Source organism: Podarcis melisellensis, assembly GCF_964234715.1.
Source record: "Podarcis melisellensis genome assembly, chromosome: 2".
In the NCBI taxonomy this organism is placed as follows: domain Eukaryota; kingdom Metazoa; phylum Chordata; class Lepidosauria; order Squamata; family Lacertidae; genus Podarcis; species Podarcis melisellensis.
The window spans coordinates 38,568,766-38,594,347 of NC_138529.1; the positions used below are offsets into that span (position 1 = coordinate 38,568,766).

The following is a 25,582-nucleotide window of genomic DNA, read 5'->3' on the forward strand; positions in this document are numbered from 1 at the left end:
TGCCGAATTCAAAATTGTAGATGAGAAGTGTGATTAAATTGTGTATGTATGACTTGCCGGAAACGTACTAGAAGTAAACAGGTTGGACAAGGAATGCAAAAAACATCCCTGCATCCCATGGAAGTAGCACATACATTGCTTGGGTTCTGAGCCTTTTGCAAGTGTTCTTACTCCAAAAATGATAGAATGATAGAAGCATCTTTTTTTAAGAGTAACATTTAGCAACTCCTGCATCTGAAAAGGGTATTTGGAGTTTATGTGGAGAGTCGAGTAAACTGTTCCACACAGCTCCATCCTGTATACCTTTCACTGCCTTGGGGCAAGCTGATTATATTAATGAGACTTCTGCACCTGCAAGTGATTTACTGGGTGTACAAAATGAAGACGCAGAAACTTCAGCCAAGTTGTCCCGATTTCTGTATCAGTGGCCCTGGCATACACCCTAATGCCTTGATTTCTCTTTGTTTGCAGGAGCATTGCTGCTGGGGGGGATTCTCTACTCCTGGCAGTTCCCTCATTTCAATGCACTCAGCTGGGGGCTCCGCGAAGATTACTCCAGAGGTGGCTACTGCATGATGTCTGTCACCCACCCAGAAATGTGCAGGCGGGTGGCTCTGCGTCATTGCCTCGCCTTAATTGGACTTTCATCACTGGCTCCCATCCTTGATGTCACCACGTGGACTTTCCCCATAATTTCTCTTCCCATCAACCTGTACATTTCCTACCTTGGCTTTCGTTTCTACAGAGACGCTGACCGTGGCAGCTCCCGGAAGTTGTTTTTCTGCAGCTTGTGGCACTTGCCAATGCTCCTCTTGCTCATGCTGACTTGCAAGAAATCTTGGTACAAAAAGGACAACGAAAAGGAATCCTTGAGTTGAGGTCGCATCATGTTGGAAAACTCACGTTGCCTTTGTGATAACTATTGGCTTCAGAAGCTCCTATTCAAAATGACATACGTATTTCAGTTATCATGCAGCAGGGAGGTTTTCTGTTGATGTATTCAGAGAGAATATTTTGTGTCCAGTGAACACTCTCTGTGATTTTTTTCAAATTAAATCATTTGATTTGGGACACACACATGACTCTTGGATTTGATTTTCGAATGTGAGATCCTTTCATTGACTATACAGAGATGATGCTAAGATGCATGTTATATCTTAATAGCATACTGATGAAGGAACAAATCTCTATCTAATTCTTAAGGATGTATGGCAAGCCTGCTGAATCTAGTTCGGCAACAGTTCCCACAGGTGACTCATATGCATCTGCACTTTTCCACACCAGAACAGGAGGGTTAGCTTAACAATATGCAAAAATCACTCTGCCCTAGTTTCTAGGAGTATATTCTCATTCTGTATGGAAAGTGGAAGGGAGTAACAGTATTTGGAGCTGAAAGAAACCACTGGGTAGTGTCATCCTCTCATAGATGCTATTAACCTATGAGGGTACCCAATTTCCACCTTTATTTAAACTTTTTCTGAATATGGTATAGACAGTTCATAAAGGAAAGATACAGAGAAGTTTGACTGGAGCTATTAAAAAGCTCTTAAAAAGGAAAAACAGCCATGACTACTTGAGAGAGAGAGAGAGAATAATAAGGGGTACACATATAGTGTGTGTGTGTGCGCGCGTGTATGCGTGCATGCATGTATATGTGTGTGCGCGCGCACACACACATGAAACATAAAGCCCCCAATGTATGTTTAAAGGCAGACCATCATGCAGAAATACATGGCTTTCCCATCAGCCAGGTCTTTGCTCTGTACAAGCCCTCACCTCATCTCTGGTTACCAACTTAGAAGTCCTTTTGGCATTTAAGCGGATCATAAATAATAACCCTTAAAATAAAGAATGTTAGTACCTGGTAGTATTTGCAGTCAAAGCCATGGGGTTAGAAGGGCCCGACAGTTTGGGTAGCTCCAGGAATGACTCCTAGCACTAAAATCTGCCCATTGACTGGAAGTGTACAGCTCAATTCTTGGTTTTCTGACAATCGGCCTGCTTGACAGGAAACAAACTTATGCCCGGCAAATTTCCACCCCATCAGACCTTTGACAACTTTCATGCCATCCTTCTTTCATAGCAGCCTTTTTGCTAGTAGGTTATGATTGCCATCCTCCATCCAGGAAGGAGCTATTTGTTGTCTGAATTTCCGTTTCCTGAATTTCCGACTCTTATTTCCTGCAACACATCATCAAGCAACCCTGATGGAAATGGAAATACAGAACGGATGGAATCAGCTCAGTCTGGCCACGGAGAAAACATTTTTAACCAATCTGAAACAAGGAAATAACCTTCAGGGTGTAACTACTGTGGCTGAACAACCACAGAAACAGAAGCTTGTTCACTTTATATGCCAATCTTGTTTATGGCTTCAAGATGCTAGGTTAGTTGCGTATGGTTTATTGCATTCTTTTAACGCTAGCTTTTATATCATAGTTTTTCATGTTTCCACTACTTTCAGAAAGAAAATTCAAAGCACAATGATCATCTTCCTTTCATCACATACACCCTACCAAATAATTTAAGTTCATTTGGAATGTGAAGGTTTATTGGAATATGTGTGAGATCAGGGTGCCTTCCTTGGAGATAGGGGGACCTAGCATAGAACAAGGACAAAACTGTTGTTATTTTACCTACTTGCATTGTTGTCTAATTGCAGGGAATGGAGAATTACCAGAAAACATTTGGGATGTCTGAATGAACAATTTGTAGGTGAGAATTTTAGGTGAGAACTGAGGGCATCATGGCAATTAATTCACAATGCTACTCTGATCTATATTTGCAAGAATGAGTTGAGGAGAACCTGCACAACCAATTTAACTGTCATATATACAGGTTGATCTACTTCCCCACGGATACATACACACACATCCTCAGAACACAATAATACTATTAAAAGTACAATTCTGTATGTGTCTACTCAAAAGTAAGTCCTACTGAGTTCAGAACTTCCACACAATTCAGACTACTGCTGAACAAGCTGTAGAAGAGGTCGTACAAAGAAGACAACTAATTTATTTGGCACGAATCCAGACCAAGCTCCCACTTAAATCAGTGGCCTGACTTGTCTATTTGCAATGGTTTCAATGGGACCAAAGTAGGCTGGATCTAAACTATTGTGTCCAAAAGGCAGTTAAATCCATGGGGTAAGGGCTCAAAGGTTTTGGGTAGGCCCAGGAGTGACTCCTAGCACAAAATCTGCCCATTCACTAGAAGCATATAGCTCGCCTCTTGTTTTTCTGACAACCAGCCTGCTTGAAAGGAAATAAACTTCTGCCAGACTAATTCCCATTCTGCCAGTGTTAGATTCTGCTATAAATTCATAAGGAGCAAGTTTTGGCTTCTAACTGCAATAATACTAGCCTAACTTACTGGATTATTTTAAGAATTGCTGAAATAATGTATGTGAAGTACTCTTGACAATCTAAAATACTAAAGAAATAACATGCTAATGCTGCGATCCTATGCTTATTTGCTGAGATTAAGCTCTCGGTAGGGCTTGCTTCTAAGTAGTCTCCTTAAATGCAGGGGTTTCCAATGAAGAACAAATGAATAACAGAAATACGGGTCCTCTCAAATACAACTAATTTCATTGTTCCAATATGAAGTTGTCTTACTTCCACTATCAATTTTGCTAATAAAGCTTTCCTTGGCCTGGTTGTCTTTATGCACATAGATTCCCATGAGATCAAGGTTGTGGGCAGGCAGGGGAAGCATAGGAAATACCACGCCGGATCAAAATATGTAATCCATTTTGGAACTACAACAGATTTCTTCCTTTCTCTGTTTTAAAGTGTAGCCAGTGGTTGTGTGTGACTTTGTGCAACTACACCTTCAATCCAGAGTGGTTTTTTTCCTGAATTTGAAAAGAGCTGTAGGATAATGGGCAATTGTGTCCATGACCCTTTTTCTTTCTCAGTAAACCATTAGAGATTGCCACCTGGCCAGTTTTTTTCTGCCACCTGATTGCTTTTCTAATACTGAATCAATGACAGTCCATGGACAGCTTCTAAATGTGCATATTAATGAAATACCACAATGCACCAGTGGCTATTATTTTGTTTTCCTTAGGGGTAGGGGAAGACCCCTGATCACAGAAGTGAGAAAATGGGAAATTATTGATCTGATCTACCATTGCTTGAGGGCCTGTGGCTATTAATATTCCCAGAAACTAGTTTTTGATGCTCAAAGCTGGGAACTCATGAAATCATGTGTTACCTGGCTCTCCCATGTTTTTCATCTTTTTAAATGATTTTAAACAAGGAAAGGAAGAGGTGGAGGTAGAATAAACACACACCTTGCCCTAGTAACTCCCAAAAGTCCAACATCTCAATCACCCAAGCATCATATCCCATTGTAACAAATGTCCAGAACAGCAGCTGTGATAGCCTGTTGCAGCAAAAACAACTGTGATTTGTGGCAGGCTAACGACTTAATTGATTATGGCACAAGCATTGTGTGTATCACAATATACACCTCTGTGAATCTGATTGCTACAAACTCGGCCTCACAATTCATTTGAAGGACATATGCGGTGGACAAGCCAGTTGCTCAGGACATCTCTCAGAGGTGGATTTAGGGCAGCATAACCATTTCCCCCACATAGGGCACTGAGCCAAGGCAATGCCCTCCTTCCCAAAGCCTAGCAAGCACTCAGTTCGGGTTGGAGACGTAACGGCTCTGGCAGGGTCCTAGAGTTCCCCTCCTTCCTTCTCGAAGCCTAGTTAGCACTTGCCCTGCTTTGGGAAGGATGAAGAAGGGCTCTAGGACCAGGCTAGAGCCCTCATGCCTCCTTCCCATAGCCCAGTGCCTTGTTTACTAGGCTTTGGGAAAGCAGTGTGAAAGCTGGGAGGAGGCATCAAATTTGGGTCTTGCTTGGGGCACCATATTACCATTTCTCTTGCCTGTTTTCTTTTGAAGAAAGAAGACATTCCTCTTTGTTTTGTTTTGTTTTTCAAGGAAGGTCAAGATGTGGACACTGCAAGAATGACTTAACACTTTGCTGGGGCGGTTCCACCGGGTTTGGTTTTCATTTATTTGAAAGGCTGCGTGTTTTCAACAGAAGAAGGCATCAAGACGGATGTGAGGCAATCATCCTTCCAAATGTTCCCAACTAGAAGACGGGATTGTACTGGAAGCAAGGGAAATGGTTACAAGAGGAGATCAAACATTAAGTGATCTGGATTTATTTAAGTTAACTTGGGAGCAGCGGGGTATTATGTCTTACGGTGGAAAATAATAAAATGAAACTCAACAAAGAAAAGCATTAAGCATGACACATTGGAAAGAAATGGCAAATGTATAATTACCAAACTGGGGAGACGATTGTCTGGGCTCCAGCATTACCGAGAAGGAATAAGAAGGAATGAGAGTCTATCTGAAGCTGAGCCAGCAACGTAGCATTTCTTACAAGACAACAGACACTACTTGAAGCTGTATTAACAGCATCTTCAGCCTGCCAGACGGGAGGGGGTAATAGTCTTGTTTTATTTGGCACTAAGTAGGTCTCCAGTGCAGTATTGTGTCCAGTTGTGGTCACCACTTTTAAAGACGGATTAGACTAAACTGAAAACGATTCTGAGGGAAGCAACAAAACTGACACTTTGGAATGCATGACACAGGAGGGGGGAAACTGTAGAAACTTGTCGCGGTTAGTTAGCCTAGAGGAAAGAAGGGTGGATGGAAAGAAATGATAGCAGCTCTCGGGTATCTAGACATGCAGGGAAGGAAAACCTGGAGCAGCTCCTCCCCAACGGCCCACTTCTCACTGAAGTGGTAAGCCAACATCTGCGTCGCTCTGCTTCGAATTGCAGGTGAGGACTGACAGTTGTGCCAGTGGTGTAGTGTCACCCAGATTCATGTTCTGGCAGGTGCATGCCTTTCTGTCTCTTTGGAGAAGGAGTGTCACTGTTGTAGAGCACCTGCTCTGCATGAAAAAAATGTCATTGCACCTCCATTTAGAGCTGGGGAAAACTTCTGACTGAAGAGAAATTGCTAGTTGGTGTAGAGTAGACAATAATGGGCTAGATCAGGCATGTCCAAAGTCAATTTCGGGGGCCTAATTCAGCCCGCCGATCAGTTTAATCTGGCCCATGTGGCAGTTAATTTCCTGGGGTAAAATCCTTTAAAAAATCCTCAACAACTTCAATCCTAAAAAAAGGTTAACAACTTTGGTCAGCCCTTTGGTCGGCCCTCACGGCCCTTCACTTCATCAAATCTGGCCCTCTTTGGAAAAGGTTTGGACATCTAGAGGAAGATTGGAAGAAATTCAAGATTTATCTACAAAAATATTGTAAACTGTATGAATGTTGAAGGATGCTAGAGTATAAACAACTTGGCACCATTAAGCTAGATGAAGTGAACTATGAAGATAAGCTAAATTTAAGAAGAGAGAAATATTTGGAAGCTTTAGGTTATATTTAATGTTTTAAGATTTGAATACAGTATAAGACATTTAAAATCAGAGATATAACATTGGAAAATTAGATAACAAGAATAGAAACAAGGGGATAAATTTGCTGGACAAACTTTATAGACAGGAACGCAGGAGCGGGAGATGTGAGGGAGTCCAAAGAAGTTAAGAAAATTAAGTAAAGAGATGTGTTATATTGTATTGTTTATCGGTATTGTAATCAAAATAAAATTGTCAATAAATTTTTTTTAAAAAAAGGAAAAGGTTTGGACACCACTGGGCTAGATAGACCAATGAATTGACCTCTTATAAGGCAGCTGTGTTTCATAACTGCATACTTCTCCAATTGCATACTTCTTTCTTTCTTTCTTTCTTTCTTTCTTCCAACTCAAGTGTCACTGTCAAGACACAAGTTTAAAACCTTAGGGAAACAAGGACATGAGAGAAGCACTGAAAGGACAAGAGGCATCAAATTAAAGTTTCAGCAGAGCTGAAATCAGGTGTAAACCTTCGTAACTGTAAGCAGCGGACCACAGAATAAGTTGACTGTGGAAGTTGGGCAATCTGTTTCTGGAGGCTTTTAAAGGGAGGCTCCATGAGGTCAGCTCTTGTGGTTCTATGCATTGGCATTCTTATAGATCCCCCAGGGGAAATGATACATTGCTAGGCCTTCAAATTAAGAGCTCATCCCAATGCCCCGTTTCTTTCTTGCCACCTAGTTATGGCTAGAAAAAAACTTTTGCCCAAAGCACACCAATTTATATAACATAGATATAGATGATAGATAGATGATAGATTAGAGATGGATGGATAGATAGATAGATGATAGAGCCTTTCTCCCAAATTGGACTTACGACATTTAAAATAATAAAATGCACAGGAATAAAAACAAACTAGTTAAAAACAATAGATTTGTTGATGTTGATGTTTTGAAGGTAACATGCTGGTCTTGCAGGGAGGGATTTTAAATGAAACATTTAAGTGAGCAAGTTTCCATTCATCAGAGGGCTGTGAATGGTTTTCCTGGCCCACTTCAAAAGACCGGGGCAGTGTGTCCGCTGGGGTACAACTCATTCAGGGGCACTACAGGAGATGTGAAAACATCTGCTCAAGTCAGGCCGGCGTCTTTCAGGACTGTTTCCCCCTTGCTAATAATTGTCTGTGTTCTGTCATCTAGAAAGGGGACTTTGTATGTTGTCTCCCAGGTATTCTAATGCTAATTTGTTTAGTTAAAGAGAGAGGAGGCTAAACAGATGTGAGCCATTTGGTTAGGTTGTAGTTCATTTGTTAGAAAGTGCAAAGGCTTCTTGGGAGGATATTAAATATTACCTTAGCTATTCATGAACACTTCATATTTCAAGAGAGGGAGGGCGGCAGGGATTGCACTCAATAAATCAAGCTTTTTTAAAAAAAAAAAGAATGATGGAAAAAGGCAAACATTTGATAAATCTATGTCATTATGCCTGCAGATCAAAGGGCTTTACATATGTATTTATGCAAGTGGCAACCTAGGAGACAATAATAACAAACATAGATCTCCGGCGGCTTTGCGAAAATAAAAATTAGCCTGTTCTAATCTGTAATTATCTGGGAAATGTGCAAGGCAGGAGGTTGCTGGCTGCAGGAGTGTTTCAACTTGGTAAAACCAAAGGGATGAAACGGCTTCCATTCAGTTGCCAAATCCCAGGAAACACGGAAACTGGCAAATGTTGCTAAGCACAGTGCATATAGTTTGGGGTAGTTAGATGTCTGTCACTACATTGTACTAGTATTTTTGAGCAAAATATAAATGGGGCTGGTTTCATAAATAGGAAATCAAATGTGCTCTTAAGATATTGACATATATAACATAATCAGGCTGGAATCTTATGCCCATTTACCTGAGATTGTCCAGTGTTTATTATTCCTAAGCAGACATGGAAAAATAGCCAGCTCTAAGTCCCTCTCTTGAGTTTTGTGTGCTGTTGATGTGAGATAGAAATCAGAAGAGAGTCATTTTTTCACCAGTTGTACTCTATGAGCCATGTTTGCATTCCATGTGCTTTTAAGCAACAGCAACAACAGGTTTCAGATGTTAAAGTACTTCTCAATTATGCTTGTAGAATCTCTGCTCAATCTTGAGCTTTACAGCAGCCTTTTAACTCTGGTGCCTTCAAAATTCCATCGGCACCATGTATATATAGCACAGTTGGGCTAGCTGATACTGATGGGAGTTATAGTCTAACAACATTGGGACCAGGCTGGCAAAGGTTGCTTTACATTATGATCCTATGCAAATTAGAAGTCCCACAAATTTCAGTAAATATGCAGAGGGATAATAACAATGGCAGTTTGATCTTCCACTGGTTGACTTGGAAGTGACTCTCGCCATAATCAATGGGCTTCCTTCCTCAATTCTAGAAAAATCATAGAAAGGACCACAAGGGTCTTCTAGTCCAACCCTCTGCAATGCAGGACTCTTTTGCCCGACGTGGGGCTCAAACCCACAACTCTGAAATGAAGAATCTCGTGCTCTACCAACTGAGCTAAGTCCCCATAACTTCTGATGCATTGGTTCCAGTGTAAATAGTTAATGAATGCGGGAAAGATCCATCAGTTTGATTGGCCCAAACATTAAAAGTTCATAAAAGGGCATTGTTCTCTCTGTCTGTCTGGCTCGAGTGAACACACTGTGTATTTGTGCTCTAAAAAGAGAAATGGAAGTGAAGGACTTTATTTATTTATTTACTTTTCTTCCTTGTTTGACGCAACCACAATTGTTCTCTGTGTCTTTCCATTCCCCACCACTGTTTCAGATATTCCAGCCATTCGATTTCTACCTCTTCCCTCGAGCAATGTCCACACTCCATCCATCTCACTAAAAAATAAAAAAAATAAAAAGTTCTTTGACATCCAGCCCACATTTTTTCTTGACTCAACTCTGTCATGTCACTCCTACTCATCTCTCCTTGGAGCGCTGGAAAACACTCCTCCCCATTCAAGCCAAATGGCCTTGAGCCAGCAAAGAACAGTGTTTGCAGAAAGAGGGATTAAAACTTTAGGGGCAGGTCAGGGCATAAAAAAAGTATAATGACTTCCGGTTTCTTGGGAGAAGAAATGGAGCTGACTGGGTGTTTATGATGGAGAATAAGAGTACACCCCGAACCCACTCAGCCAATGAAACCCAAAGGAGGGAGTTGTGTTACAACATGAAAATGATTCCCTTTGGCTGAAGATGGCAACATTTCAAAATGAAGTTAGGCCTGATTTACACATTACAGACATAAGACTATGGAGACTGCTTGAAATTGCTCCACTACTTGGCTGATACTACCACAGAGTTGAAGGAAAGATTAAACTGACAAAACATCCTGAACTTCTGATATGAACCTAAAAGCCGCAAGTGGTGTGGAATGGCCACAAAAATGGGGAAACAAATCCACTCTATCCATGCATCTCTATGATGCCCACTTATTTCTGCTCCCCACTCAAAATGACCACATTGCAATGTGCATGTTGGTCACAAAGGGGAAAGCTATTTGTATGCAATTTTCATCCATCAGTTCAAATGTCCAATGATGAAAATGGAGTATGTCCAATGATGAAATATCCAGTGATGAAAATGGAGTATCATATAGCTATGATGAAAATGGAGTATTACAGCCCACTGATTCAGTCCAGGACAACAGCCACATAGTAGCCAAAACATAGATATCAGCCCTTGTTCTACCGGAATCAGAGCAAATGCTGCTCTGTTTTTAGGCAAACCCAGGGCTTGGGCAGCTCATTTTGAAAGGGAATTAGTTTTATTTCCATTTCATTCGCCCCAAAAGGAAATTCAGTCCAGTTCAAGTTTGCCTCCTTTAAAAAAGAACTAATTCGATTTGAGTTCAATTCGCAATTCATTCATGTGGTACTCGGCATTTTCTCCAGCTAAAGTTTAAAATATAGTTAAGCAAACTAAGAAAGCATCTGAACGCACATGGAGTGTAATGTGAATAATGCTGTCATTTATTTTCCCAGTGATTGTACTCTTTAAGCTAAACAGCAGCATCAGTTCTCAGATACTGTAGGTACAATTAGTAGGCACAGTGGCTGCAGTCAAACACAAGAGTTAAGTGTGATGAAACGTGTGTGTGTGTGTGTGTGTGTGTTGAACTGAATTTAAAATTACCCAAAGTTCTACCACAATAGGAACTTAATTCACATTCAGTTCACCCAGAAATTATAAGAACTCCTTTCAGATGTAATTTAGAGATTTTTTGAATTAATTCAGTAAATTAGTATGAATTAGCTCATTCCAGGCGCACTAGGCTGCTTAGATCAACATATGAAAGGAAATAATGTCAGAGGCAGTTTGTCTCATACCCATTCTTAAGAGCATTGAGAGTTAGTCCAAATGCATATCAAAAGAACAACAGTACAGCTCACTCCAGGGATGGATTGGGGAAGTCAGGAGATGTAGAGGGCTACAAAATGTGGGTGGTAATAAACTCCAGCTCAGTTCTATAGTACTTACTCAGTCCTTAGCTGGGGCTGCTGAGTAAGTGATTCCTGACCTGAGACTCCCTTTTTGTCTCTTCCAGTGGCTGGAGGAACATGAGAGTATGTGAGGGGTGTGACTATAGGCACAGGACTTTTCTCAGTTAAGACACAAGCCGCATGAGACAAAAGATGCAAATAATTAGCTGCCAATTCACTCTTTAACATGTTGGATCAAACAGCCACCATAAGTAACAATCAGACTAGGTCAAATCCTACAGAAAAGACTAAATAAAGCGCAGTCTTGCCAATCAACCCTATCTAAGCAAACAAATACAAAGTCATGTCGACCTCCTTCTCTTTATTGGTCCAGATTGAGATTTTATGTTAGCCACTTGGAGACTGAGGAAAGAACTGGAGATAAGGGGAGGGAGAGCAACTAATAATCTAATATAGATGGCTCTGAACTTCCTTGCCTACAAAAGACTCATAAATTGTGAAAGACAAGCTGCATCATTCCTCAAGTGACCGGGGAGCCTCAGGTCCATCTGTGTACTACACACGACCCAAAAGAATGGCCGCATGAAGAATGGGACTGTTCTTACATAGACCACATGGAAGTTGGAACAAGTTTGCTGCATGATCCCCAGGCATCATTACTCAGAAGTAAACCTCATTGAGTTCAAGGAAACCTACACCCTCGTAAATGTGCTCATGACTGTAGCCTTAAATTGTTTTAACATGTCTTTTTGCAGCAGACCTCAACTGGGATCAAATACACAGATCAGTTGCAACTCAATCCAGCTGTAGCGTGAAAGTTTTCTAACCACATATTTTTCTTGTTGCACAATTTGAGATTTGATGATGCCCTTTTTGAAAAGCCTTGATTCAATCAGAGGCATTTTATTTAATTTTTATTTTTTTTAAAAGAAATTATAAAAGCTTTTCTTAGTTTACAAAAATACATGCCTTATCTCTTTTTTCAGGCTGTACAGTCTTTCTTACAAATCAGTTACATTAGTGTTGAGTACAGTATAAGGTTGGGGAAGAAGTGTGGGGAGAGGAGGGGTGGTGAGGCTTATATTCTTTTATATAGTGTACATGTGGGGTTTTGTGTCAGCATCAACTGGGTTGGTTCCCTTTCTATTTGTTTATTACACTTCCTTGGTAGTGAGAGGTTTTGGGGGGGCAGGGTGTGGTTGGTTGTCTGTGGTTGGCTGAAGTGGGGTTTGTTTGCATTTGTGAGGGGGGAGGGCTTGTTCGGTTGGGTAAACCAGATTGCTTTATATGCTGTCAGTGGATTCTTGTTGTTTTGTTGGGCTGTATATGTGATAAAGGGGACCCATACTGGGGTGAAGGTGTCCACTTCTATTTATCCCCATGACAGTTTCAGTTTATTGGTTAGCTTTTCTGGTAAGGTCATTTCCCATACAATTTGATACCATTGGTCCTTGTTTAGTCCTGACAGGCCTCTCCAGTGTCTGGCTATGAGGCTTCCGGCTGCTGAGAGAAGGTGTGTTATAAGCTCTGTATAATGTGAGTGGTCATTATGATCTTGGAAGATGTTCAGTAGGGCCAGTTCTGGGAGTTCTAATACCGTCTTTCCCCGAAAGTAAGACATCCCCCGAAAATAAGACCTACTTCCAGTTTTGCCTCTCGCTGTAATATAAGGCATCCCCTCAAAAATAAGAACTCCCCGATAATAAGGCCTCCCCGGAATATAAGGCCCCCCGAAGCTACCGGAAGGCGTCTGACTCCTCTGGACCGTAGCTGTGGGCACAGCCACGCAGCTCACTGACTGGCCGCAGTGCAACCGGAGCTGTTCAGGCACCGCGAGGTCTCTTTAAATCAGAGAGCCTGTCCCGCCGCCAGGACAAGCTGCCGCCTGCTGCTCGCTCTGCCCTGATGGAGTCTGGCTGACTCACAATTAGACAATAAATGTGTACCGTATTCTTCTTCATGGAAAAATAAGACATCCCCTGAAAATAAGACCTAGCGCATCTTTGGGAGCAAAAATTAATATAAGACACTGTCTGATTTTTGGGGAAACAGGGTACCTGTTTAGTTATTTTGCATATCTCTTGTAGGACTGCTGTCCAGAAGGGCTGAACATATTGGGCAAGCCTTCCTGGGCTTTTCTAGAAAAAATGAAATGGACCTCTTCTGTCACTTCCTGCCTCTTGCAGATGATGTGATTGGCTCCCGATGTTTCCAGGCAAAGAAAGAAGGCAGAAGGGGACTCCACATGCCCCAATAAACTCCTAGAATAAAGCTGCCCTCCAAGTGGCCCATCTAAATAAGAGCCCGGGCCCTTTTCTACAAAGAGAAGTTACAGGAAAGGATCCAGATGCTGGCAGGGAAATCTGTTAAATAGTGATGGGAGGGGTATCCTCCCAAAAGCCAAAAGGTGTATGTCATCAGGGCCAGTTGGAGCTCTGAAGAGCTGGCCTGGAGTCTCTGAAAAGTCTCTGTGCCTGCAGCCTGTGCAACAGAGCCAGGGCGGAGGAAGCCTTTGCATTGCACTGGGAGTCTGTTAGCCATGAATCATTCCTGGGGGGAAAGGAGCCAACTTGCACAGCCCCTAACCAGATCCCCTGTGAATTTCACAAACTGTCCACAAGGCCAATATTATTTTCTATAAAGGCAATATTGTAAAGAACACGGTACTCACGTCCACTTGCTGTAGCAAAAGAAAGGTCACCCCCCCCCCCGCCCAAAGCCCAAGCCCAAGCAGGGTGAGTTTGCTGCTAAGGAAAGGCACCTGCAAGTTGACTTCAGAACACACACACCCTCCACTGCCACATTCATCCCAGGCTACAAAGCGCTGCTTGGCCGGGACTGGGCTGGGTTTGACTTTCCTGCCGGAAAAGAAAGCCCAGCTGCTAATCTGCAAGGCTGTAACTGATCTACCCCGGGAGGCCTCTCCGGAGCGCCGTTCCGCGCACCACCCCCTTTCCCAGTATCTCAGCACCACTCCGGAGGAAAATGCGAGAGAATCTCTGCTTCGTTTTCCCCACCCGCAGAGAGTGTTGAAACTGGCTCAGGAACGCCTGTTCGTTTTGTGTTGACGGCCAGGAGATGAGCTGAGCTGAACCAAACTGAAGCGGTCCCTTCCTCCTCTGGAAGCTGCCTTGCGTGAGTCTCTACGGACTGATGACGGTGCCAGCATCGTTATGCATTGGGAATGACTCCTGGCAGGACCAGTGCGATCAAACGGTGAGGCGCGCAATTTCTGGCGCGGAAGCGAGGCCCTCCCCTTTGACACCGAAGTACTGGGAGCGAAAGCGCTCCCCAACTATTCCCGGGAACACATTTCGGAAGAAAAGGCGCTTTCGTCCTTACGATTCTGTGCACAGTTACTTGGGAATAAGCCCCGTTGCGATCAGTGGGGTTTCCTTGCAAGGAAGCGCTCGCAGACCTAAAGGCTGAAGTGATGGGCAGCAGCAGGGGTTGCCATATTTTGAAGAGCAAAAAAGAGGACACATGATTTGCCGACTTCTACTTTTAACTATGGATCGCTATGACGATTCTACTCACGGAAGAGAGGACATGCCCTGGAAAAAGAGGACATATGGGACCCCGAGGATCATCTAGCCCAACTCCCTGCAATTATTATTATTTATTATTTTAAATTTATATGCCGCCCTTCCTCACAAGATCTCAGGGCGCTTCACAGAGTAAATATAAGATAAAAACACAGGTAAATAATTTAAATAAAAACAGCAAAACAATAACTCCCCTTCCCACATAACATAGCAATGCAGGAATCTCAACTATATCTAAGATTTAGGCACGTTTGCTGAACAGTTGCGATCGTGTGCACATTTGTCCACAACTCAGTGGCGCTTACTTCTGAGTAAGGGTGCCTAGGATCAGGCTGGGTAGGCACCACCACCGCTGCTGCCTGGGACGTGGTTTTAGGACCGCGATCTTCCAGGAAACTGACTTGCACTGAAATCTGTAAGCGCCACCCTCAAGTGCCAAGCGGCGTCCGCGTCAGTGAGTAGCTACCAGCCCTTCTTGTTTCGCCAGGACCGCCTCTTCTGTCACTTACCCACACTCCAAGACATTTCACCCGCAAAATGTTCGGGCCTTTCCGCACTTACTAGTCACATTGGCAACGTTGCTCTTTGAGCCAACGCTTTTAAGAGTGAATTCGGAGCTGTCTGTCTGCACCTTTGGTCCCATGTGGCTGTTATGGGAGAATGAGGGGAGGTTTTCTCTTCCACACTAATGGTCGGTTGTGCTCAAGTTGGGGAAAGTTCTGGGTCTGTAGTCCCACCACCTCGTGTTCCTCCAGCCAGCAGGAGCTATGAGCATTTCGTGGGAATAACTTTTTAGCATTGTTGGGCGTTTTATGCTTTGCTTATATATAATGCCTAGTATTACTGGAATTCTAACCGCATGGGAGGTTAGAAGAAATGTCCATCTGAGCTAATCCCCGAACTCCCTTCCCTACCTGTCATGTCTCTCCTCCCAACTGAAGGACTGGCACAGGAAAGTAGCGCAAAACAGACAACTCGAAACCACACCCACCCATCCATTTTCCCCACAGAAAGTGAGCTGATGCTTACGCACATGTCACGCTAAAGAAAATATTCAGGATCCGTTCCAGATCTTTGACAGATGTCAGATGGAGGGGAGGGGAGAAAAAGCGTCCTTTTGAGGAAGATATTCCGGAATAGTAGCGGAATAATGACGACGTCGTGTGGCAACACGCCAAAACATCGAAAACAACAACAATCCCATAAAGTGCGTGTGTAGAATGGCCCTTTATTTTGCACAGAGTCCCTCAAATGCCGACGAAGTTTTGCACAAACTTATGCGCAAACCCTTTTGCGTATCCAGACGCATCCCTGACGCCCAAATGTCGATTCTGAATACCTGCAAGTCTTTCATACATTCACCCCGCACTCAAACATGATCTCTCTCACACACGCACAGCTTTTTCCACAGGCTCAATATTTTAAAAATAAAAATAAAGTCAGGGAGAGAGAGGGTGGGGAGAGGAATTTCTTCATCGTTTCCTTCGAAAAACCCCAAGAAATTAAAAGTCAGTTTTCCTGCCCCGGAAGGGAAGAAGCAAGATTAGGCAAGGAGACTCTCGGTGTCTTTATGAGTGAGGGAGCTGTGCAGATGTGGATCAACGGATTCCATTTCTCTTTGATCACCTCATTTTGAAAGGATCTTAATGAATAGTGATCTTCTGGGGCTCCTCATCCCCTTGTGTTCTTTGAGTGGAGATGCCTCTTTCGCCATCCCCCCACTTTTAAAGGATTATTGTCAAGTTCCTGAGAAACTGAGGACTGCTGGACAATGAAATACAAATCTCTTCCCATTCTTCGAAAGAAAGCGAAGTGTTTTTTCTCCTAAGCAGGCTGGGGAGGGGGGCGAACCGGAGCTGCAATCCCGATCGCCACGGCTGGGGAGTCAAATCCCATTGAGATAGTGGGATTTAGGGCTGGGCTAATACTCTGAGGATTGCAGCTAATGTGAAAATTAGGAACACCTTTGGGGCATCTTGAGAATGGAGTTAAATTGAGCGAAAGATTGGTGTGTGGTATTTGGAGGTGCGGGGAAACAAGGATTGGTTTCTTCATTCCAGAGCGCACTCTTGCAATTTCTTTCCAAGACTGAAATCGTTAGAATATCCTGAAAGAACTTCACTTCGCTGGGGTTTTCATTTGAGAGAGTCTGTTCGTGATTACCAGCTTTTGTCGACTCAGTTGGAAAGTTCACGCTTGCCCCCCCCCCCTCCAAGCTTTGGCGACCCATAAAATTTCTTTCACTCCAAAAAGAGGGTTGAGGGAGGGGAGAAAGAAACTTTTCTCTCCCTCTGAAAACTTGCGGGGAGCCTTCTGTCATTTTTCATGTTGCCACCACAGAAGATTCGGATCACAGGGAACTGAATTTCCCTTCCAATCTGGTTCAGCCCCCCCCCCTACATGTCCACACACCCCTTCCCGCTTGCTCCCTTCGGCGCATTTATTGTCTTCATTTTAAAGTTCTCTGGGAGCTTGCAGCAGACTGCTATTTAAACAGAATCCGATTCGGCTTCGCTTCGCTTCCACACCAGCGGTAACCACGGGATCGTTTTCGGGGATTTTGCCCCGAGTCTCATCTAGCAGTCAATTGACTTTTTGAGAAGTAGAAAAATAAGCGGAGAGAAGGGTATTATTTATTTACATTGATTTCACTAATTTTTAATTTTTTTTGCATTTTTGTCCTCCGCGGTGGCCCTGTGAGGCAATGAGGTGACTTTCGTCTTAATGGTCTCTTATTCCTACCCCACCTCTCTATACCTCAAAATGTAGTTGGGGGCTTTCTGCTCATCCTACTGCGTGGGGGGGGGCTCTGGAATCATGTCCCCAAATCGGAAGCGAAGACGTCCCCCACCCCCGAAGGCAAGTTGCGCCACTATCGACGCGATGCAGTCTTTCCCCCTTGACAAGAAATCCATTGACACTGGTTTGAAGCGGATCCGAATTATATCGGTTGTACTGTCCCTAGCTTTTAAGCCTGTCCCTTCCCGCCCCGCGAAACAAGGAAGACATGGGGAGCGGGAACCTTCACACTTCGACGTGAGCTCTCCCCCCCCCCCCACACACTTTCAGCCCGGACGCTGAAATCTATTAGGCAACTGCGTGTCCTCCTGCGAAAGAGAATTTGGACGGCTTACACAGCCCCTTCTTCACATTTTAAGCGCCTTTACTGAGAAAATCCTTCCGACTCCAGTGGACGTGGCTGCAAAGCGGACGTTAATTTTTCTCCCCTCTGAAGTAAAGAAAGTCCCGTGGAGCTCACGGGAATTTGTTTCGGGGAAAACGTGGCAAGGATGGGGAGGCCGGTGTCCTTAGGATCCGGCCCAAGTTCGGCTAACTACAGGATCCTAACCATGTTTACTCGGAAGCAAGTCCCGGTGACTTCATTGGGGACTATCGAATATCTTTTTGCTGAAAACTTGTATGTGCTTGTGTAACACACATGCGGCTTAGAACAGAAGCTAGATTGTACGTGACAGTTGAATATGAGGGAAATTGGGACTTCTAGGACATGACCAAGAAAGAGGGTAGTAAATATAAATAAAATAAAATCCAAATTATTTCCAAGAGTTGGGCTCAAAGAACAGAAAACTTTCTGCCCCTCTAGAACAGAGAGACTCCTTTCTTTTTTTCTAGCTGTCTCTCCTTATCCCGTCGGCAGCATAGAAAATGTTCTGGAGTGATTTACGTAAGTCCCATCGCTGGAAGACGCCACAGGGGCAGAAATAAAAATAAATATAAGAGTTGTTTTTTCTTCCTTGTAAAAGTTTTCCACTTTCTGATATTCCTCCCTCCATTTCGAATAAACCAAATAATGTTACACTAATACAAATAATAAAAACAAGGATCAATTAACACATCTTGACAATTCCCCGCACTCCTTCCTTGTTATTTTGGACGCCAGTTCTAAATAAGCACATGAGCAAGTGAGATTTAAATTGGGCCGATATTACTCCTAAGTATTGACAGTTCGAATTCTTCGGCTCACTTGTTCCTAGATTTCAGTGGAAGATCTCCACCTCCGAGTTCAGAAGTAAACCGTCATGGCTGGAAAATCCTACCATCCCCCTCAGTCAAGGCGAAGTACTTTACTCAAAGTATGATTTGAGCAAAACGAGCTGCTTGGAAGGAAGCCTCGCGGTTTTAGCCCCGAGCCCCTTCTGCTGAAAGTGCTTGGAAACTCCCGCGGCAAAAGCGCGGCTTCACACGAAACCAGCTGTAGCGCATCTCCGTCCAGTGTCACCGACGTTTCCATGTTATGCACGTTAGATTTGCTTACGGCTTTTTATCTGGAAATGGGCACACTAAATAGTAAGGGTGTGGTTGTGGTTTTTTGTTTTATTTTACTTAAGAAGGGGGCACACACACAGAACGAGATTTGGGGCATCTTCCTAAAGCTAAAGTCCCACCAGAAAGGGGTTTTGAACAAGGTCCGCACGTGGCAAAAAAAGAAGGGCGAAGCAGCTCCAGAAGCGTTGGGCGTGGAAACTGGTCTCACACTGTTATGCACGCCTTCATTTCACTACGGTTCCGCTTCTAACTTTGCCTAGGATTGCAGTGAAACTTTAAAAGTAACTTGACTTGGTGAACCAATTGGCGTAATACGGTCCTGCAGTGATTTGTTCGGTAAGAATGGCAATGGGATCGTGACGCACTTAGAGCTAAGGCGAGTGCTGTGTGTGTTTGTGGTGATTCTTTGCTACTTTTCAGTTCCGGGCCAACCTAAAGCCCGTCACGTCTTCGAATGGATCGGGGCTCTTCCTGCTGTTTGTTTGAACCGAGCATCTGCCACCTTCCAAATCTCCTTCCTCGTGGCCGTGGGGGCTTCCCTCCCTCCTCCCAGGATGTGCGAAAGAGCCGCCCCCGCGATCCGAGGATGACAGAAAAGGGCCGAGTTCCTTGGGGGTGTGAGAGAGTGGGAGTTACAGGAAATGGAAGGGAAACCGGACGATTCCCACCGACCCCCCCTTTCCCTGGATCTCCCAGGAAAACGCTGGAAGCCTGGCAGACAGGCAACGATGCTGCAGGCATCCGACTTCTTCAAGAGACGTCATGCATTGGGGGTCGTGCTACTCGAGAGTAAAGAGCTCGGGGACACGGGAGGATCTGAGAGATCGTTTGCCAGGGGAAGACCGACCGGGAGGCAGGCACGCCCTAGATAATCAAGTCCTCCCCCCCCCAATCATTTCACAAAGTTTTCATTCTCAGGTCTGGCACAAGCCATTGTCTGTGGACTGGAGAGGGAGTCCTTGCGGGGAAGAGGGATGAGGATGGGGAAGAGGGCCATTCATTGCCCCAAGGAGGGAGGGAGGGAGGGAGGGAGGATGGGGGGCAGCGGCGAGGCTTCCCTCCCAGTGCTCCTGGGACTTCAAGAAGTTTGGATGGGAAAGGGAGGGTGGCTCTCGCGAGGCATCCCTCGAATATCCTCCCCCAAAAGGAAGCAAGACCCTCCAGTAGATCAGTCGGTCAGACTTTGATGCGCTCATACCGCTTTTTAGAAAATTTCTAGCATTTTATTCCTGTCCTCCTCCTCCGAACAGGTTCGAAACGTTCTTATTTCCATTTTCTAGACGATCGTCACCTCCGTATTAGCAAGAGCACAACCCCCTTTCTTAGTATCATGGGATGGTTACCCTGAGTGTAAACAAACGGGGCCCAGTTTCGAAGTGATTCGAGGACTGAGGCAGAGAGAAGGATGGAGGTGGAGGCAGTTGGGAAAGGGGGTCTTTGTTTGCCGGACAGGGCTACACAGGACGGCTGCAGGAGGACAGAAGGTGTCGCAGTTTGAGGTGGGAGCGGAGCGCTGAACCGGCCGGACAGGCGGAGCAGGAGCGCGCGGCCCCACCGAGACAAGGGCCTAAGTGTGACAGCATCCCCTCACACCCTGCTGTCCGTGGTACCTCGTGCAATAGAAGGCCGCGCATTTGCGCTCCGACTCCGTGAATCCGGAGCAGGTTGCTTCGATTCCCTTTACTAATCCGGATCTCCACCTCACCCCACCCGCAGTCCCCAAATCTCGCCGTTTCCGGCTCTTTGACCGACGTGAGATGAAGCTAACTAAGTCCCACGATTTCGTGCTGGTTTATTCGACGTGCCCACTGAGTCACTGCGGCCTTAAGCGATCTTGACCGCACCCCCCCTCCAAACTTGGTTAGACGGTTACTCAGATTATATGCCACTGGTATGCCACTGGGTTGCAGCAGCCTTTAAGCCACATAATATGCTGGGGTGTGTGTGTGTGCATGTGTGTATGTTGAGGTCTGGTTGATGCTGGTGCGTGCAGGTAAAGACACCAGCGTGCTGTTTTGCTAGAGCTCTTACTTCCCGCAAGGAAGATGAGATGAGAGGGGAAGCAGCGTTCACTGGGCAGCTGCCTGAAAAGCCATCCCGCCCCCGTCTAAGAGATTCCTTCCCACCCTTTGGTCAATTGCACTTATTCACGCGGTTGCCTCGAGTTAGCTCAGTCAGTAGATCTCAGGGTCGTGGGTTCGAGCTTCACGTGGGACAAAAGATTCCTGCATTGCAGGGGGTTGAACTAAATAACCTGCGTGGTCCCTTCCAACTCTAAATTCTATGAGTTACTCGAAGAACCTTCTTGACTCCGCAGTCTCCGACGCCTCCAGGCCACGTTGGCTGCTTCTTCACCGTAAGCGCATCTCTGCAGCAGGGACGGGGCGGGCGCGTGGAAACCACGGCTTGCCCGACGGGGCGGTCTGGTCTGCTCTGCTACGAAGCCGCCTCGGAAGCAGCTCGCCAGCCTCGGCGGCCCCCTCTCCGCTTTCCTCTGCCGCGGGCTCTTTAACGGCTCATTAGCCAATAAGAATGGCTAATCGCCTCCCGCAGTTCCCCGCTCCCCGCCCACGGGGGCGGCGCGGTTAGCCATTGGCTGCCTTTGCTCCACCAAAGGGGGCTAATTACCATGCGGCGAGCGGCTCTTATAGGCTCCGAGGGGTGCCAGTCAGGCGCGCCTGCTCTCCGCCCTCCCGCGCTCCAGCCTGGCCGGCCAAGGAGCGCTGCTGCGCTCGCCACTCGCTGCAACCGCGAGCGGGACTAGACGGGTAGCGAGCGAGCGCTGCTGCTGCCGCCGCCTCTCCTCCCCCCCCCCCGCCGCCTCCTGCGCTCGCCTCGCCGTCCGGGCCCCGCGAGCCATGGTGCCGGGGTTGCCTCCCGCGGGCTGCAGCCTATGGGCCAGCTGCGCCTGAGCGGCGGCGCCCGCCTGCCCCCCGATGCCCCCGGCGCCCCTGCCTCGCCGCCGCTGCTTCCCCCGCCGGGGCGGAGGAGGCTGCTCGCGCTGCTGCTCTTCGCCATGCTCGCCTTGTGGCTCTGCGTGCTCTATTCGTGCGCCGCCGGGGCGTGCGCCTCCGCCGCGCCGGGTCTCCTGCTGCTGCGCGGCTCGGCGCCTCCGGCACGGCGGGCGCACAACCCCGCGGCGCTCTCCAAGCTGCTGCTGCTGCGGGCGCCGGGCTCCAAGGGCCAGCTGAGCCCCGAGCAGGAGAACAACGACGAGGACGACGACGAGGACGACGACGGGGGGAATAACAACAACAACGGCGGCGCTGCCGCGGATTCTCCTCTCAGTCCCATCTCCAGCTTCCTCAACGGCTCCGGCACCAAGCGGCTGCCCCAGGCGGTGATAATCGGCGTGAAGAAGGGTGGCACTAGGGCGCTGCTCGAGTTCCTGCGGGTGCACCCCGACGTGAGGGCCGTGGGCGCCGAGCCCCACTTCTTCGACCGCAACTACGAGCGGGGACTCACCTGGTACAGGTACGCCCAGCCTTGGGGAGAGCGTCCCGGACCTTTAGCGTAGCCTGGCGCCCCCTTCGTCGGGGGCGAGCCGTTAGAAGCCGGTCAGAAGGCGTAGCCCACCGGAGACCCCACCAGGGTGTGAATGGACGGCAACCCGTCCACGTGTCTCCATCGACCCAAAGTGGGAGATTTCCCTCTGCCCCACTCCTAGGGAGAATGCGACTCGCTTAACTCTCTAGCAGTTTACTGGTTACTTCACCCCCAAAACACACAGGGCTTTTACTGGGTGTTGATGGGCAGGAGTTAAGCGGGTAAGGTAAGAGAGAGACCCGGGCCGAATCGTCCTGCTTTTCCATTGCACCAACAGTACGCGCGGTGAAAGCCACCTCTGAAGCTCTTAGTTTGAGTTTGAGTAGCCTTGACTCCCAAGGAACGGGTTTAGACGCGACTTGTTCGAGGGTTCCCCCTTCTCCCCGCTTTCCCTTCCCGGAAAGAGGGATGCGTTTAAAATGTGTCCGGGACTGTGGATGGAAGCGGGAATTAACCGGCGTGGGTCAAGGTGGGAAGTAAGCAAGGGAGGCCACTGGCCCTCGCGGCCGAGCCGCCTTTGGAGCCTGTAAGTGGGCCTGCCCACACGCCGTGTCGAGGGTCTTCTCCAAGCCGTGTCGTTTCGAGGCTCCTGTGGCCTCTCGAAGGTCTCCCCGCGCGGCCTCCAGTGTATCAGGCATCAAGTGTCCGTGACCCTCATGATGGACGGGGTGAGACTCGGTTGCCCTGCAGTTATTGTTCCCAGGAGCCCCGGCGTGGATTAATTCCGCTAGGCGTTTGTATTGGGGGCTGTTTGTGTGCGCGCGTATTGGGAGGGTAGCGGGTGTGAGGCTGATCCGAGGGCCAGGAAGGGAAACTCCCCCCCCCCCCCCGCTTCCAAATCGGTTTCAAGCTCCGTAGCCGAACTCGCTCTAGATCTACCCCACTCCCTCTCTCTCTAAAAAGCCCGCAGCCCCATTCAGACGGCAGTGAGGTCCGTGTGTATCTGAGCAGCGCGCCGGCGAGCGAGTTTGAAGGCAGTGCAAGGAGGCGCCGGCCGTGCGCGGAGAGGTAGTGAGCTCTGTTGGGCGAAAGGGAGCACTGCAGCTCCTGCTCCGCCGGCCCGCTCGGGATTCTTAATATTTTGACACGGGAACCCGGCGATCTGCTGTGTCGACTGAATCTCGGCAAACGCTAATGAAAGTTAAGCTTCCATAACTTTCCTAGACCTGCTTTGTGGAGCAAACGCGTCTCCGTGGGGTGCTTTTTAAGGATACTGGGATTTAAAACGACAAATAGATCTGGAATGGTTGTGGAGTCCTTTGGGCAGTTTCACGCGTCCTCTGGGGGTGCGAGGATGGTTTTAAGGCCTCGTAGTAGCGGTCATACCCACCCGATCCCGCCGAGTTTAAGTTCTACAGGACTGGGAGAGTTGCCCTTCCCAATCTAGACAGCGGCGGCTCCACTCGGTCTCCTGCGCGCCCTCTTCCTTGTCATTTGCAACGGCAGCTCCTTGCGCGCTTCACATTTCTCGGTCCTTGGCCGATGGACTTCTCTCTTTGAAATGACGCTTTAGAGAGGGGAAAAAAGTTTTAAACAAAAATGTCCTATTGAGGGCATGCAAGAAAAATAATAATCCAGAGTTCAAAACGAGAGCAGAGAGTGGAACGAAAGATCTTAGGCAACGGATTTTCTTAAGATCAGCCTGTGTGGTTTGACTTGCGAGCTTGATCTCTCCGTCCTCCTGCTAAAGGAGAGAATTTTATTTGCGGGGGGGGGGGCAGATATCCTCCGCTACCTTATGGGGGAAAGTGCTGTAGACACCAGTTATCAAGCCAGCGGCAGGTGATTCTCTCCTCTCCTTCAGATGCATGGGAGAGGGGGAGATGGTGCGATTAAAAAAACAACACCCTGCAGCTTTTAAACGGATCTGTCCGCTGACCTTCTGCGCTTCCTGGGGACTGACTGCAGACCTGCGAAGAGAAGCCTCAGATTTATCTGTAATGGGATGCGGTCGTCGTCTGTGCAACATGTGTCAGGGCATGGAAATGAATCCTTGTACAGTCGAGGTGTCCATTGATTTATAGGGTGGTGATAACTTGGAGGGAGAGCCTTGTCTGTTATAAATAAAAATGGTTTTGATTTTACATTCCAAGCCCTGCACTCAGTCAGGTGACTTCCACTTCCACCCCCCCTCCACCCCCCAAAAAACCAGCTTGCAGAACTTTGAGTGAATCTGTGCAGGGAGATGGAAAAATTACAAATCCAAAATCCAAACCTGTGCTATGCTAAGCACATGGCTGAGTTGCTGTTTGTGAGTGTGTGTGTTTTTAGAACATTATGTTTTAAATAGGATAGGACACAATTTAAAACATCTCACAGGGAAAAAGGGTTTGATTAAGGAAGAGCCAGAACAGTGGTAACAATTTAACATATACATACCAATCAATAGATGTAGTTGCTGCTTTCAGTAAAGGAAATTTGAGATGTATTTGTTTTTAAAGTAAAACGGAAAGACACAATATAAACGTATTTGGAGACGCCAAGCTCTTTCGCTCATTTAGGGTCACACAAATGCTTCTTGGAGGAATTGTGGGCCAAGTAAGCAAGAGTGCAAAGCAAGGGCTTCCTCCCTTCTGCTCTGGCAGGAGGATCAAGTCCCTTGTTTGGTAGGCAGGCTGTGCTTGGCCCAGTCTTCCCGGCTCCTTCCTCCCCGGCTCTCCTTTGTCACTCCCACAGCCCAGCGCCACAGCCTTTGATTAGGGAGGCTAGTGCTAATTTTGTTAGCCAGGCTGTGAAGAGCCGGATCTCTGTTATCCAGGGTGAGGGCCTTCAAGGTTTTCTAAAAGATCCTCCCCAAACTACTGCTTGTAGCTAATGAGCAGAGCTGTCAGGAAGACGAAAACCATTAAGTGTTGCTAAAGGCCAAACTAGGGGGGAATTTTCAACTAGCTTAGAAGTTGTGGGTTGGGTGGATGGAATGGGAGCCTGCATTTAAAACTCTTCCTCAACTCTGCCTAAGTGGTTTAACTATTTTTTTTTTGGGGGGGGAAACTTAATCACTGGAAAACCACATTCTTAAAGGTGTGCAGTTTTCTTAAACGATGAAACTCAAAAGCATTAACATGTAAGGTGGCTGGGAAGAAGGTCTGTGCTGTTTGTCATTCACAGCCTTATTAATGTAACTAATTTAAAGTAATGATTACCTCCCATGGAACCCCAACTTCACAGGATTTTTATTTGGCATTTGGCATGATTTTGGCTGATGCAACCACCTTTTGATCAAATGTGCATGTCCGCACTTTTCTCGGTGCCAGTCTTATTTTCAGGGTGGCTTTTAAAAAGCTGGGCCTTGCTGGATAAGCGCAGAGAGTCTGGAGTGCCAGTGACT

The 25,582-nt window shown here is 46.6% G+C and overlaps 2 protein-coding genes across 2 annotated transcripts in view; both read left to right on the plus strand.

Moving 5' to 3' along the window:
- COX10 (cytochrome c oxidase assembly factor heme A:farnesyltransferase COX10) overlaps positions 1-1,077 on the plus strand; it is a 96,366-nt gene extending 95,289 nt beyond the window's left edge. Inside the window, exon 7 of the mRNA XM_081895736.1 lies at positions 472-1,077. Coding sequence (XP_081751862.1) covers positions 472-878 — 407 coding nt within the window. The 3' untranslated portion in view covers positions 879-1,077. The remainder of the gene's footprint in view (positions 1-471) is intronic.
- A 20,392-nt stretch (positions 1,078-21,469) lies between these two features.
- LOC309360727 (heparan sulfate glucosamine 3-O-sulfotransferase 3B1-like) overlaps positions 21,470-25,582 on the plus strand; it is a 31,197-nt gene continuing 27,084 nt past the window's right edge. The window contains exon 1 of the mRNA XM_081895518.1: positions 21,470-22,182. Coding sequence (XP_081751644.1) covers positions 21,602-22,182 — 581 coding nt within the window. The 5' untranslated portion in view covers positions 21,470-21,601. The remainder of the gene's footprint in view (positions 22,183-25,582) is intronic.